Here is a 15441-nt window from a genome sequence, read left to right on the forward strand (position 1 = left end):
AGGAGTTTAGGTTGCCCTCCGTGCCGCTGGTGCAGAGGGCAATCTCAACTCCCCTCTGCCTGGAGATCAGGGGGCAGGGCCACCAGCCATGTGACCATTTTCTCTGAGGGCAACCCACGGAGTTCCACCACCTCTTTCCCCAGACAAAAAGCCCTGGCCACAATGAAAGATAATTTACCCCCCACCCCTGAGTAGATCGTGAGTTTGGTGGTGCAAATGCTCTCCAGAAAATCCTCTTCCAAGGCTATGGGGCGTGGCTCAATGGCAAAGCATCCGCTTGGAGTGCAGGAAGCCCCGGGTTCAATCCCTGGTGTCTCTAGTTTTTAAAAAGGATCACGGGAAGGATTTCTACAGTCCTTGGGTCATTCCTTACTCAGGACAAAAGCAGGCTTATTTGTGCCTAGATCAGACACCTGCCTCGGTGATCCTGGAGAACTGCTGCCGGAGCCAGCCGCAGTAGCTAACGGGTGCTCCGTCCGCGGTGACGGGTCCTTCCTGCCAGTCTTTTTTCTCCACTCCTTTTGGTCGCCGGTGTTCCCAAGAAGTTTGTTAAGTTTATAGTATTTTTACATCCTTTTTAAGTAAGTGACAGAAAAATTACTTTATACGGTGTGTGAACTGAATGGGAAAATAATTAGAGGAAATAACAGAAAACTTCTCTGCAGAGCAGAAAAACCTGCAGATAAAGACTTGTGGGTTCAAACACTGCAAGGGGGGATTCTCTGCCGTGGAGCAATGAAAGATAACAGCACCCCTCGTCGGGGGGGGTGCATATGTTTTGGGGTGATCATTTGCAGCAAACTTACGTGTAAACTCCATAGTTTAGTTTAGCTTTGAAGACTTTGCAAGACTGGTTGTTGTGGGTTGCTGAACCATCCAGACTGCCAGACCAAACGCTTCTCTGAATGATTTCCGTTCTGAATCTGGAAACCTCGCCATACCACAGAGACTAACAGATATTGGGATGCGCAGGGCTTTTTTTCTGGGAAAAGAGGTGGTGGAACTCAGTGGGTTGCTCTCGGAGAAAATGGTCACATGGCGGGTGGCCCCGCCCCCTGATCTCCAGACAGAGGGGAGTTGAGATTGCCCTCCACACCGTTCAGCCGCGCGGAGGTCAATCTCAACTCCCCTCTGTCTGGAGATCAGGGGGCGGGGCCACCCGCCATGTGACCATTTTCAAGAGGCTCCGGAACTCCGTTCCACTGCGTTCCCGCTGAAAAAAAGCCCTGGAGATACGGGCTGTCAGATGCAGGTCCTTTTGATTCTGTTTTTCAAAATGTCATGCTTTCACATTTCATACATTGTATTGTAAATGGCCACACAGATGATTTTAAAAAGCTTAAGGGGTTAGGAATGAAATGGCTTGTTTAAGGGTGTGTGGGTGGGTGTGTTCACCTATAAATAAAGAGCAACACAAGAATCATAGAATCCTAAGGTTGGAAGGGACCTCCACGGTCATCTAGTCCAACCCCCTGCACAATGCAGGAAATTCACAGCCACCTTCCCCCCCCCCCCACACACACACACCTCAGTGCCCCCTTCCCCATGCCCAGAGGATAGCAAAACACCTCCAGGATCCCTAGCCAAACTGGCCCAGGGAAAATTGCTTCCTGACCCCAAAGTGGCAATCAGCCTTGCCCTGGGCATGTAAGGGCATGTGCTCCTAGATGCCACACTTTCTATGGAGGCCCAGATCGCAGCCCTAGCCAGATCTACATTTTTTCATCTTCGGCAGGTCAGGCGATTGGCACCCTCTCTCTTGTCCCAGGACCTCGCTTCAGTAATCCATGCAATGGTCTTCTCCAGAATAGACTACTGCAGCTATGCTGAGCTGCCTGTGAGCTTGACCTGGAAGTTACAACTGGTCCAGAATGCAATGGCATGTTTCCTCATGGGGACACTATTTAAGGTGCACATCCACCCTGTGTTATGCCGGCTGCACTGGCTCCCAGTTGAGTTTTAGATCTAGTTCTAGTTATTGGTTCTAGTATTCAAAGCCATGGATTGGGACCTGCATACCTGTGGGACTGCCTCTCCCATTATGTCCCCTGCAGGGCCTTGCGCTCTGCGGATAAGCAGCTCCTGGTGGTCCCCGGCTTGAGGGACATTCGGCTGGCCTCGACTAGGGCCAGGGCCTTTTCTGCTCTGGCCCTGGCCTGCTGGAATGTTCTCCCGCTGGAGATCCAGGGGACCTATTACAGTTACGCAGGGCCTGCAAGACGGAGATGTTCCACCAGGCCTTTGATTAGAGGACGGCTTTGTGTCCCCCCCTTTCTTTCTGCCTTGCCCTCCTTTTGCAGCTGCCCCAGATTTACACCAGGTTTACACCATGGTTTATAGTGATTTTATAGTCGCCTGGTTTGATCAGTGGTGTCTGAATCTTTTTATCTGGATTAAGTGGTTTTAATGTTTTTAGCACCTTTATGACTAACCAACTTAATTGTAGCATAAGCTTTCGAGAACCACAGTTCTCTTTGTCAGATGCATCTGACAAAGAGATCTGTGGTTCTCGAAAGCTTATGCTACAATTTGTCTTAACAGAGCAATCCTAAGAAGAGTTACACCAGTCTAAGCCCACTGAAATCAATGGGCTTAGACTGGGGTAACTCTGCTTAGGATTGCACGGTCAAAGTACTACTGGACTCTTTACTATTTTCTGACTACAGACTAACATGGCTAACTCCTCTGGATCAACGTTTTTATTGTATTTATTGAAATATTGTTGGAAGCTGCCCTGAGCCCGCTTGCGGGAAGGGTGGGGTATAAGTCAAATAAATAAATAAAAATAAAATAAATAAGAAAGGGCCATGAGAACTAAGCACTGATGTGACCCTTCCTGCCCTCCCTCTCATGTTCCCTTGCACTCCTGCTCAAAGCATAAATGAATGCAATATTCAAATTGAACGTGTGTGGCTCCCTCTCCACAGAAAGCCACTACTGATTAATTAGCATCGCCCGATAGATAATACAAGCCCCCTATGCATTATCATTACACCTTTTAATGGGACAGCCGCTCCCAATCTCTGTCAAGTCCCACTTCTCAGTGTCAAATTTCCTAAGGTGTCCCAGTGTAGCGGCTTCATTCTGCAGCCTCCCTTTGAGCCTTTTTTTGTTGAGTGGGGGGGGGGGCCTGTGATGGTTTCTCCGCTGGTTACCACTTAATTATTCCTGACTTTGTCTTTCCCTTTTGTTTCAAGGCAGACCCCAAAACGGGGACTCTTCTCTTCATGGATTTCTCAAACGTGTCCTGGTACGATGACGGCGATGAGAACAGAACCTTCAATGGGTCCAGCCCAGAGCGGAAGGGCCACCACTACAACTACTACGCCATGCTCCTCACCCTCCTCATCTTCGTCATCGTCTTCGGCAACGTGCTGGTGTGCATGGCTGTCTCGAGGGAAAAGGCCCTTCAGACGACCACCAACTACTTAATAGTCAGCCTGGCTGTGGCCGATCTGCTGGTGGCCACTCTGGTGATGCCCTGGGTGGTCTATCTGGAGGTACGTGTGCGGCGGCACTGGCCCATTTCAGGCCCTACAGCCTAGCTAGAGGACCGGGGGAGGGGGGTGTTGCTTTTTTTGTGAACCAGACAACGGAGTTCACTCCTGCAGCCATGTTCATGGCTGGAAGAACACCGCAGCAAGGGATTCGAACACTGAGCCGGGATGTAATGCCTTAAAGCCCACCCTGTGAAGCCGCCGTTTTCTACAGGGAAGCTGATCTCTGTCGCCTGGAGATCAGTTGTCATTCCAGAAAACCTCCCAGTCCTATCTGGAGGTTGGCAACTCTAGCACCGCCCCATCCTGCCACCCAACATTTTCCAGACTGGTCCTGCCACTGCCTTCCTTCTCCTCTTCTGTGTGCCCGGGATTCATCTGCGGCATCTCAGCCTAACCAACCTCACAAGGTTATTGTGAGGATAATACGGAGGAGAGGAGAAAAGTATGAGCAACTTTGGGTCCCCAATGGAGAGAAAGACAGAATCTAAATGAAGTCAGTAAGTAAATATAGTGCTGGTGAGCATCAGCAAGACAGGCAGCCTCGTTTGACTGAACTCAGGCAGACTCCAGAAGCAGGGCCTGTTACTCTAGGAAGCTCCGACATGCCCTCCAGGAAACCTGCCGGCTCTAATAGCAGCTTCTGCTTCACTCTGTGGTTGCTCTGCTTGATGCTATTCAGTGGCTGATAGATTTCCCCTCTGTGACCAAAGAATCACAGCCTAGCTCAGCGAAGCCTCTCTAGTTCCCCTTTGCTTGTCCTCTTAGGTGAGGCACTCAGGGCCGAGCTAGAAGTGACAAATTACACACAAGTGAACAGACTCATCTGTATTCCTCCCTGTTCACTTGCACTCCACTTTTTCTCCACTTGGTAGTGATCGAGTGGAGAGCAAGTGGAGCGCAAGTGAACAGGGAGGAATACACGTGAGTCTGTTCACTTGCCATTCAAGTGTAAATCGTCACTTCTAGCTTGGCCCTCAAACAGAGGAATAAAGGCAGGGACTCGCTTTTCAGATTTCCTGTATGTAGGGGGAAGCACAGACCCGCTTCTGACCCTCCCTTTAACCCATCTTCAAACGGAATATCAGTTTGCCAGCGCCCCGAGAAGAAAAATAATTTATGCCAGTGTCAACTTAAGAATTAGCAGTGATTCATCCATGTCAAGCATTAATTTCTTTTCATTGTGTTGATTGGATTTTGATGGTTTTTGCCTCCTCCTGGTTTAATTTTTGTATCTATTTTTTAAAATTAATTCCTTGGTATTTTGCATGACAGATGGAAATAATCACCGGTACAAAGACAACAAAAGGGAAGAATTGCAAACGAGTCCCTCACAACAAAGTTCTGAACATATCGAAATCTCTTTCACCTTCTGTGCTCTGTGTCCACTCCCATTGCCAAAGATAATAAAGAGATGCCCCTGGGGATTTTGAATATTTTAAAAGGCAATTTTATGGGTAAAACTCTGTTTAGATGAGGCGACTCACCTTTTGCAGTGCCAGTCCAAAAACACCGGATAGTTCTGGATTTTTCTGCAGGGGCCGGGGGTGGGGGGGCGGAGAAAGCTCTTTTCTGTCTTGTCCTTTGTTAGACCTTCAAGTTTGCTAGCTCTAGGGAGACTCACCTCGGGCCCCATACCTCCTGAGACGGGAACAAGCAAATTCACTCAGTTGAGCTAGCTGGGCTAAAGTATTTCTTCTATTCTGAGAGCATCTGTGTACGAACGCTGTACATCAGGCAAAAGTTTAGAGGACGTACACTTCCAATCCCCACATGCTGGGGTTCAAGCAGCAGGGAAGCACTATGCCTTTTGGTTGTTGTGGGTTTTCCGGGCTGTATTGCCGTGGTCTTGGCATTGTAGTTCCTGACGTTTCGCCAGCAGCTGTGGCTGGCATCTTCAGAGGTGTAGCACCAAAAGACAGAGATCTCTCAGTGTCACAGATCTCTGTCTTTTGGTGCTACACCTCTGAAGATGCCAGCCACAGCTGCTGGCGAAACGTCAGGAACTACAATGCCAAGACCACGGCAATACAGCCCGGAAAACCCACAACAACCATCGTTCTCCGGCCGTGAAAGCCTTCGACAATACTATGCCTTTTGTTTTCGTGAGGCCTCTCTTGGAAACATCATCTCATCTTGGAAACAGGATGCTGAATACAACCACAGCTCCGCAGTCTGATCCAGGAGGCCGCTTCTTATACACTTCAAAAAGCAAATTAGACAAATGAATGGTGTCAGAGGGAAAGTTTATCGCTGGCTGTTAGCTAGGACAGACAAATGGAGCCTCCATTTGCAGATGTGCAATACTTCCGAAAACCTCTGGTGTTGAACCAGCAGTGCAGGAAGACGGGTGTCCTCATGTTCTGCTTGTGATCTACCCAGAGGCATCCAGCTGTTGGAGAGGGGAAGAGGGGCTTGATCCAGCAGGGCTCTTCTTCAGGTCTCAAGCAGCTTTCAACGGCCATCCCAGAGAGAGGCTGTTTGTGCCTTCTCCTTCCGCCCACGCTGTGTGTTAACACATTGCTAGTGTGTCTACTAATCCCTTCTGAAGTTGCATGTCCTCTTCCATAAAGCCACTGATGCTGAGACATGTGGGGCAGATTCCAAGAAATGCAGGCCAGGCGGAGCTGGCCGAGGGAGGCTGTTGACAGCTTGCTAGATGTGGATTCAAGGCAGTGTGGTCTGTTTCCAAATTCTCTCCGGCTGATAGGATCAGTGCTGATCACTCTGGACACATCTAGATGTTTACATTGCAAGCGAGGAACATCTGGAAACTTGCTCAAAGGTGCCTTTTGCGCAGTAAAGGGAATATGCTGCATGTGTGCTATTTTCCTTAAAAAGTAAATCATCTCCTGTGTTCCACCAAGGAAACACAAATAGTTTCCTTCAAAAGAAGCAGTTTTGTATATGTTTGCTTCCTTTACTAACGCAATTGCTGTACACGGGTCTGCAAAGGCAACGGGCTGCAGATTTCCTGTAGTGATAAATGTCCACAGTTGCCTATGCTGTGCAGATGTTATCTCGAGAGATTTATTAAGGGCTGGAGCATTTGGCTCCATTGTTGTCTGAAAACGTATAGAGTTCATGGGTGTGCAGAGAGATTAAACAAGATCTGTTAACAGGGACAGATTGGTTCTTTAACTTACCAGGAAAGAGCTTGCCAATAAGCAAGACTGTAACAGATAAACAGAACTTGTAATGGAACTGCCCCCCCCCCCCCACCCCGCAAAAGGCTCAGAGTCCCAGGACAAAAGAGGGCCTGTCAAGCCAGGGCCTTACTCACAGTTCCTTAAGAGTGCAGATCTCAGATAATGTCTGTAGTTGTCCTTTAGCGACCATCCTGGAAGCGCCGTCTTCTTGCAGAATCTAAGAGGCAGGGCTTTTTTTCAGCGGGAAGTTGGTGGAATGGAGTTCTGGAACCTCTTGAAAATGGTCACATGGCTGGTGGCCCCGCCCCCTGATCTCCAGACAGAGGGGAGTTGAGATTGCCCTCCGTGCCGCTGAGCGGCACGGAGGGCAATCTCAACTCCCCTCTGTCTGGAGATCAGGGGGCGGGGCCACCAGCCATGTGACCATTTTCTCCGAGGGCAACCCACTGAGTTCCACCACCTCTTTTCCCAGAAAAAAAGCCCTGCTAAGAGGCAAGCTACAAGTGACGAATGACACTTGCCTGGCAAGTGAACAGACTCACGTGTATTCCTCGCTGTTCGCTTGCCATTCACTTGCGCTCCACTTGATCAAGATGCCTCTACACAAGACATTTTACATGAGGACGCTCAAGTGAAAAATGTTACACTTGTTCTCCCATTGTGGGTACACGTGCACTGCTAGGGAGACAGAGTATACATAAATATGAGACCACACAGAAAGTAAAGTCACTTGAGTGTCCCTGTGAAAGATGTCTTGTGTAGAGAGGCTCTCGGGTGCTGTGCAGCTCATGAGTTCCAGGCTCCCAGTGTGAAAAGCACATCTTAGGGCCAGTTTCTTCCCAGGGAGTGACTTCAGCCCGCAGACAAGGAGCCCCTGCCCCAGAAGCAATCAGCTCCACTCCAAAAAGATGGTCTGGGGAGAGGGCTAACCTCCTACCCAGGAGTTCAGCAAACAGAGGCCTGGAGGGAAAGCCTGCACCAGAAGAAATGAGCTCAGCAGCAAAGTCCTGAAGGGAAGTCCAGTAAGACTTTGCTCCTGCCTGCGGGTTCTTCAACGGAGGCCTTTCCAACATTGTCACAGTTGCTTGGAGCAAACACAAGGGCTTCCAAAAGGCTTCTAGACAATTCAGTTCTTTTAATAATACTCATAGACTAGCAAGTCATAAGCAAACGAAATACAATAACATATGAATACACACAGACAATGTGAAGACACAATATGAAGATACCGGGAGAGCTGCAGTTAGATCTTTCCAGCATTTTTGAAAACTGCACTGCAGCTTTACCTGACCCCTAATTCAGTTCTGGGCCACATGCAGAGAGGAGAGGGAGGTTAATCCTTACACCCGTATCAAACCCATGTAGCACGCCGCTCTACTAACCACAGGGCACAACAAGGTGGATGAAAGACAGGATGCCTTGGCATTGTGCCAGTTGTTAGGTATTCTGCCAAACTCAGTTGTATGGAGCGTTTGGCTCTTTGATGTACAAAATCTCAGCTCACTTCTGGTGACCCCACAGAAGGTTTGCAAGGCACAAAACCAACAGAGGTGGTTTGCCATTGCCCGCCTCTGAGTAACAACCCTGGACTTCCCTGATGGTTTCCTATCCAAGCACTAACCAGGGCTGACCCTGCTTACTTTCCAAGATCTGGGCCACCCAGGTGTGGGCTAACATCTCTGGCTCTTTGTTGATCTGATGCTAAATCTCTTCCTTTCATTCATTCTCTCTGGGCAGGTGGTCGGTGAGTGGCGATTCAGCCGCATCCACTGTGACATCTTTGTCACCCTGGACGTCATGATGTGCACAGCCAGCATCCTCAATCTGTGCGCCATCAGCATTGACAGGTAAGGAGCCCCTCCCTCATTTCTACGCCAGTAGGCCCTTGCAAGCAAGAGGGGACCCGGCTCGCCAGAATGCATCCCATCCATCTCAACAACACATCACGGCGCTGCCGGGGCCCAACCGGCTCATGTTCCCTCTTGGCTGGTTTTCAGCCGTCCCAGGGAGCTGCAAAGCCATCCTGAAGCGTGCCTTCTCTATCTCCTGGCTCACAGGTACACTGCCGTAGCCATGCCGATGCTTTACAACACCCGCTACAGCTCCAAGCGCAGAGTCACGGTCATGATCGCAGTGGTTTGGGTCCTGTCATTCGCAATTTCTTGCCCGTTGCTTTTTGGGCTGAACAACACAGGTGAGTGCGAGGGAATACATTGGCAGGTGATGTGCTCCGTGCTGGCTTAAAATGAATGGTGGCTGCACATTGAACCAGCAGTATTTCTGTGCCCTGTAGACTGCCCAGCTTCTACTTCCTCATTACACAGAAGTTTAGTCATAGAGACCCAGAGGCAGAAGTTGGTGTGCTCCCTTCGCCTTGGGGCAACTGATATAAAAATCTTTCCATGTGTTTCTGTTGGCCGCAATGAGCGTCTGATGCAGCGTGCTCTCATCTCCTATAGGGGGTGCACTTTCCCTCTTCTTGCTCTCCTTCCGCCATAGAAGCAAATAGGTCCTGGTCATGTCTATTGGAGAATCTCAGAGCCAAGCTACAAGTGACGCCTGACACAGGTTGGACACTTGTCAGTTTCCCTCAAGTTTTGATGGGAAATGTAGGCGTCCTGGTTTTACAGCTTGGCTCTCCATTACAGCTGCAAGACCAGGATGCCTACATTTCCAATCAAAACTTGAGGGAAGCTGACAAGTGTCCAACCTGGGTCAGGCGTCACTTGTAGCTTGGCTCTCAGAGGACGCCCAAAAACGCAGGACCAGTTGCACTCGCAGGTTTTACACTATGAGCCATCAGTCATGGTTGGCCCCATGCAGTAGGCGTAGACTGAGGGATTTTCCAAGTCTAACTGGAAACCAAGAAAAGAGCAAGAGTCCAGTAGCACCTATACGTATAACAAAATTTGTGGTAGTCTTATAGGGGCAACTGGACTCTTGCTCTTTTCTACTGCTACAGACAGACTAACATGGCTTCCCATCTGGAAACCAAGGGATGCATGCTACTCTAATACTGTTACCTCTATGCCTATTTCCCCTCTCTGTGTCCAAACCCCTGCCCGAGCCTCAAAGACATCTCTCATTGGTGCAACCAAATCAATAGATGTGGATATTGGACACCACCAGCCATTTATTTGTTTACTTTCTTACTTGTTTTATTATATTCCATGTTTCCCACTGAGAGTCAAGGCAGATTGCACAACTAAGAACCGTGTAATAAAATAATTGATGCAAACAATGCATGAAGGGACTGTTCATTTTTCCCCCTTTTTTGCCTTCTGAGCCAAAATGGAGCAGAAAAGTTTCAGGGGCACCATCGCCAACCGCAGTCAGTTCCCCTAGATGCGCAAGGGCATCCCACTGGGGTGGGAAGTGACTGAGAGATCGAGTTTCCCCTCTGCCCCCCTCCAACCTTGACACTGGATGTGCGGCTGTTGGGAATTCATTTCAGAATTGGTTCTGCCCTGGGCTTGCAGCCTCCTGTCCTTGTCTTGGAGTTTATTGCTTTGGACAAAGGCTGTTGAAATTTTCCCCAGGCCCCAAAGGGTAGGGCGCCTTCTATAGTAACACATACACACACACACACAAGCTGGCAGTAGCTCCTAATGGCTAGGACAACGCTCCTGCAATCTCTTGTGTCTTCCAGAGAAGAATGAGTGTATCATTGCCAATCCTGCCTTTGTTGTGTATTCCTCTATCGTCTCCTTCTACGTCCCCTTCATTGTGACCCTGCTGGTGTACGTACAGATATACATAGTGCTGCGGAAACGCAGGAAGCGCGTCAACACCAAGCGCGTCGCCACCCACATGGGCATGGACTCTGACACACAGGCGCCGCTGAAGGTAATTGCCCGATGTCCTCCTCCCCAATCTCCGTCTCTCCTCTCTGGTCCTCTTTGGCCCCTAGGACTCTCCCCTTCCCCTTTTTCCCTTCCCGCGTCTGTGCTGCTTGGCATGAGTGAAACTGCAGATTGCAGAGGCAGCTCTTTACTTCTCCAGCTCACATTCCCAGGTATGAAGTTTTGTTCTGGGGGTGTCCACAGCGAGGTCCTTCAGTTTCCCTGTTCTTCGTTCTTGGCATATTGTTTCATCGCTGACTTTGCACAGCTGCATTTGAGGGACTTGGGCCACAGGTTCCGTCTTCCATGACATGTTCATACCATTTCTAGAGCTGGATGCTTTCGCAAAGTCCAGACCTGCATCAGCAGAACTACTTGGCTGGAGCCAAGCAAGAGAGCAGGCAGGAAGGCTGTTGTGGTGTCACACTTGAAAGACTTACAATGAACGACAGCTAGGAAACAACGTGGCACGACAACTGCAGAGGCAAAGGAGAACAGACACAGAATTAATGACTTTTCTGTCTCCCCAGTGACACTTAAAGCAACAATATCTGTGCTCTCTTTAGCCTGTGCTAAATATTTTTAAAATAAAAATGGAGTCCTTTCCAACTCTTACACACATGTTTAAATGCAGGGTTTATCTTCTATACTTTTGCCTCTCTTTGTCTCAAGAGAGCTGACCCAGGGCTCCAATTGAGGCATTATCAGGAGAATAGCGCTTTAGCATCAACAGGGGCTCCCAGATTGTTGTCTGAGTGCACACACACACACACACGCCCCATATCTGGATAGATCTGAAAAGCTTGAGGGCAAACAAGACCCGCCGTTGCAATCTGGGACCTGCCACGATACATGCTCAACATGCTGAATGTACAACAGGCCCCTCAGGGGCTTAGTAAAACCCTGCAGGTTTTGCTACCTGTTTGGGGACCGAAAAGTAGGAGAGTGGTTGAGCACCTCGCCAACCATAGTACATGGATGGCAGGTGATTGACATTCGGTTGGAACAGGCTTTATAAAAGATTGACTTGAGATATAAAATATTCCGAGATGCACCTATGATGACTCGTTCGCCCTCCTGCTTCCTCCAGAATGAAGCAAAATCTACCAAGCTGTTCAGGGAGACCTAACCTGATTCCCAGCTCGCATTTTGTCTCTGCTCCAAGCCCTGTGCTGCTTTCCATCCCCTGATCTTTCTTGCTAGCTCCACGCTCCCAGATGCAGTCTTCTAATGTAACGCACGTATCCTTCCTTGCCTCCTGTCCTGCACCCGCCCCCTACCCTTAGGACAAATGCACTCATCCAGAAGACGTGAGGCTGTGCACGCTCATTGTGAAGTCCAATGGGAGCTTCCCGGTGAATAAACGCAAAGTGGTGAGTGTCGTCTTCGTACACAGCCATCAGTCTTCTCTGCCTAAGGGAGGAGCAAGACAAGTATGAGAGGCCAGGGAGGGGAGGCTGGAGAAATCTCCAGCTCGAGGGGGTGCTTTCCCCATCCTTCTAGCGATATATGGCAGGTGGCGTGAGCAATCTCCGTGAGAGGAGCTTCAGACCCAGCCGTGCCTGCTGTGTGCTTACTGCTTGGTCCAGATGCTGGCAGCCTCCTGGGACTGCCTGTGGACCCACTGCAATTTGGCAATTTCAGTGGCACCTTTGAGCCTCACCTGTGCATGGGGGTAGCCTGTATATGCGTTTGGTGGCCCCAGATGCTCTCAGACATGCACATGGTGATCCATGGACCCCAGACCAGCCTTTAAGATAAAGAAGGAACACCCAGAAGGAGGCTTGTAAGAGCTTGTGGGGAAGGCTGCAGCTGTAATCCTTAGGGGAGCTGCATTTAAATGAACAGTGGTCTCCAAGTAAGCAGGATAGAATCATAGAATCCTAGGGCTGGAAGGGACCATCTAGTCCAACCCCCTGCACAATGCAGGAAACTCACAACCATCTCCCCTCCCCACACCCCCAGTGACCCCTGCGCCAAGCTCAGAAGATGGCAAAACACTGTCAGGATCCCTAGCCAAACAAGCCTGGGGAAAATTGCTTCCCAACCCCAAAGTGGCGATTGGCCTTACCCTGGGCATGTAAGAAGGGGCCACGAGAACTGAGCACTGATGCAACCCTTCCTGCCCTCCCCCTCGTGATCTGCCCAGGTTCACAGAATCAGCATTGCTGTCAGGTGGCCATCTAGTCTCTGCTTAAAAACCTCCAAAGAAGGAGAGCCCACCACCTCCAGAGGAAGCCTGTTCTACTGAGGGACTGCTCTAACTGGGATATAATAGGGCTGGGACATAAGGGCCCTTATGCTGAACACACTCGGTGGGGGGCACTCTATCTTGGACCTCCAAGCCAAGCTGCCTACTCAGCCATTTCTGGACCCAAGTGAACTTTCCAGACCATTCATCAGTAAATCCAAAGTTCCCCCAGGTTCCCCTATAGATTTTCCCCTTCAGAGCACCATGGCTCCGGTTCCTTTCGAAGAGACATTCTCCTCTTTATTTCCATATCATTAATTTGCGCCTGTTTTCTCAGCCACCTGAGGCTCATGCTATGTTCACGGCCACCTGTCGAATCAACCCATTTAAATTTGTTTCCTGGGTTCCTGTAGATCTGCCTTTTTTTTCAGTTGGAGGTTTTGTTTTTGTCCGTCTCCAGGAAGCAGCGAATCACATGGAAGAGATGGAAATGGCAACCAGCACCAGCCCGCCGGAGAAGAGCAAACACAACAAGCCACCTGCGCCCAGCAATGACGAGTTGGCTATGCCAGCCACCTCCAAACCATGTGCCAATTCAGGCCTGCACACACCACTAGGCAGCCCGTCAAAAGTGGAGAAAAACGGACACACAACAGTCAATCCCAAAGCAGCCAAGATCTTTGAGATCCAGACCATGCCCAATGGCAAAACAAGGACCTCCCTCAAGACCATGAGCAGGCGGAAATTTTCACAGCAGAAGGAAAAGAAAGCCACCCAGATGTTGGCCATTGTGCTTGGTAAGCCTCGCAAGCATGGTCTATAGAGCCTCCCTCCAACTATCTATTACATTAGTTGTTGCCGATTTTCCGGGCTGTATGGCCGTGGTCTTGGCATTGTAGTTCCTGATGTTTTGCCAGCAGCTGTAACTGGGATCTTCAGAGGTGTAGCACCGAAAGACAGAGATCTCTCAGTGTCTATGTGTGGAGAAGATGTTAGCAGGTAATTTATATCTACTCAGGAAGGTGGGTTTTGGCTGAGTCATCCTGTAAGAGTTTCCCAGGATGTGGAATGCTAATGGGGGGAAGCTTCACTGTATCCTGAGGAGGTTCTTTTGCATATGGATTGGTGCTTGATATGCTAATCTTATCTGCAGGGCTATTGTAAGATGTAGAGTATTTTGTTAGTCTGGTGTTTTTCAGGACTGGAAACCATGCCCTCTTCATTCTTTCCTGTTGAAATTGTGCTTATGCTTATGAATTTCAATGGCTTCCCTGTGCAATCTGACAAAGTAGTTGGATGTGTTGTCCAGTATTTTAGTGTCCTGGAATAAGATACTGTGTCCTGTTTGGGTTAGGCTATGTTCAGCCACTGCTGATTTTTCAGCAGTCAGGAACTACAATGCCAAGACCACAGCCATACAGCCCAGAAAATCTACAACAACTAACATTCTCCAGCTGTGAAAGCCTTCAACAATTTATCTATTATGTCTTTGTCCCATCCTTTGCCCAAGAGCCAGCACACATGGTTCTCCTTTACCTGTTTTACAAGAACAGTCATCCATCAGGGCGGGTTCTCTGGGCAAGCCACCCAAACAAGGGGTCAACACAATGAAGAGGACACTGACCTTATAGGGACTCGACTCATTCTCAGCCATCAGTGGTATGGGAGGAGACAGGTTCCCCCTCCTGGGCCCACACCTGCAACAGCACAGGCCTTGGAGGTGATGTGGGTTCCTTGCTTGGGTATGGTTTAGTTCCCTGCCTTCTACTGACTTTGCCAAAATGTTAGAGATCTTCTCAGGATGTGACCAATGTACGATAGCCTCAGTTTTGTCATTTGTCATTTGTCATTTTAGCTCCTAAATTCAGGCTTGTTTTAATCTAGCACCCAATTATTTGTCTTTTGGGCCATCTTGGTTGGTTCTCAGCCATCCCAGGGAGCTGCAAAGCCATCCTGAAGCATGCCAAAATACTCTCCTCTAGCACCACATTTCAAATGAATCAATTTTGTGATACCAAGGTGTAAAGTGGGACCAATTCCTGCCCACAGAGAGGATTTCAACCTCAGTGTTGCTAACCTGTCTCTTTCCATTCATCCTCTGCAGGAGTCTTTATCATCTGCTGGCTTCCGTTCTTCATCACCCACATCTTGAACATGCACTGTGACTGTAACATCCCCCCGGTCATGTATAATGCCTTCACGTGGCTCGGCTACGTCAACAGTGCCGTCAACCCCATTATCTACACCACCTTCAATATCGAGTTCCGGAAGGCTTTCTTGAAGATCCTTCACTGCTAACTCCCCTGGAAGGCCAGATGCATGAACAGCCCGGAAAGACCAGAGGGTGTTGGATCTGGAGGCGATTCACAAGAGTTATGTGCCATACCTTCGTGTTATGACAGCTGGGTGGGACAGCGGCCAAAGGCTGTTGCATTGGCAAGGTGACGTTTGGACTCGGAGACCTTGATGCAAAAGAGTTCATTTCAAATGCCACATTTGCACTGTGTTTTTTTTAAAAAATAACTAGGGAAAACACATACACAACAGCACTGCTTATGGTCAACAAGACCTCGAAAGCATTGGCCACAATGGACTCTGCTGGCAGCTTATGCATTGCCGTTAGGGATACATTTCTCACCAAAGACACCATCGATCTGCCCGCTTAGCAATAGGAGTCCTCCCCGCCCCGCCCCACCAAGCCAGCATTCCTGGGAATTGTAAGCAAGGGCCTTGCCTTCAAACTTCAGCTGCCCACTTGGGAT

The 15441-nt window shown here is 49.3% G+C and overlaps 1 protein-coding gene across 2 annotated transcripts; it reads left to right on the forward strand.

Moving 5' to 3' along the window:
• Positions 1–3227: 3227 nt before the first annotated feature.
• DRD2 (dopamine receptor D2) lies at positions 3228–14977 on the forward strand. Of its 2 annotated transcripts, XM_054997896.1 has the most exons (7): positions 3228–3500; positions 8384–8493; positions 8704–8840; positions 10296–10492; positions 11775–11861; positions 13140–13476; positions 14784–14977. In XM_054997896.1, the coding sequence occupies exons 1-7, from the start codon at positions 3228–3230 to the stop codon at positions 14975–14977; spliced, it is 1335 nt and encodes a 444-aa protein (XP_054853871.1). The 2 variants fall into 2 exon arrangements, with proteins under 2 accessions (XP_054853871.1, XP_054853872.1); XM_054997897.1 differs by lacking the exon at positions 11775–11861.
• Positions 14978–15441: the final 464 nt, after the last annotated feature.

Source organism: Eublepharis macularius, chromosome 14 (assembly GCF_028583425.1).
Source record: "Eublepharis macularius isolate TG4126 chromosome 14, MPM_Emac_v1.0, whole genome shotgun sequence".
NCBI classification, from domain to species: domain Eukaryota; kingdom Metazoa; phylum Chordata; class Lepidosauria; order Squamata; family Eublepharidae; genus Eublepharis; species Eublepharis macularius.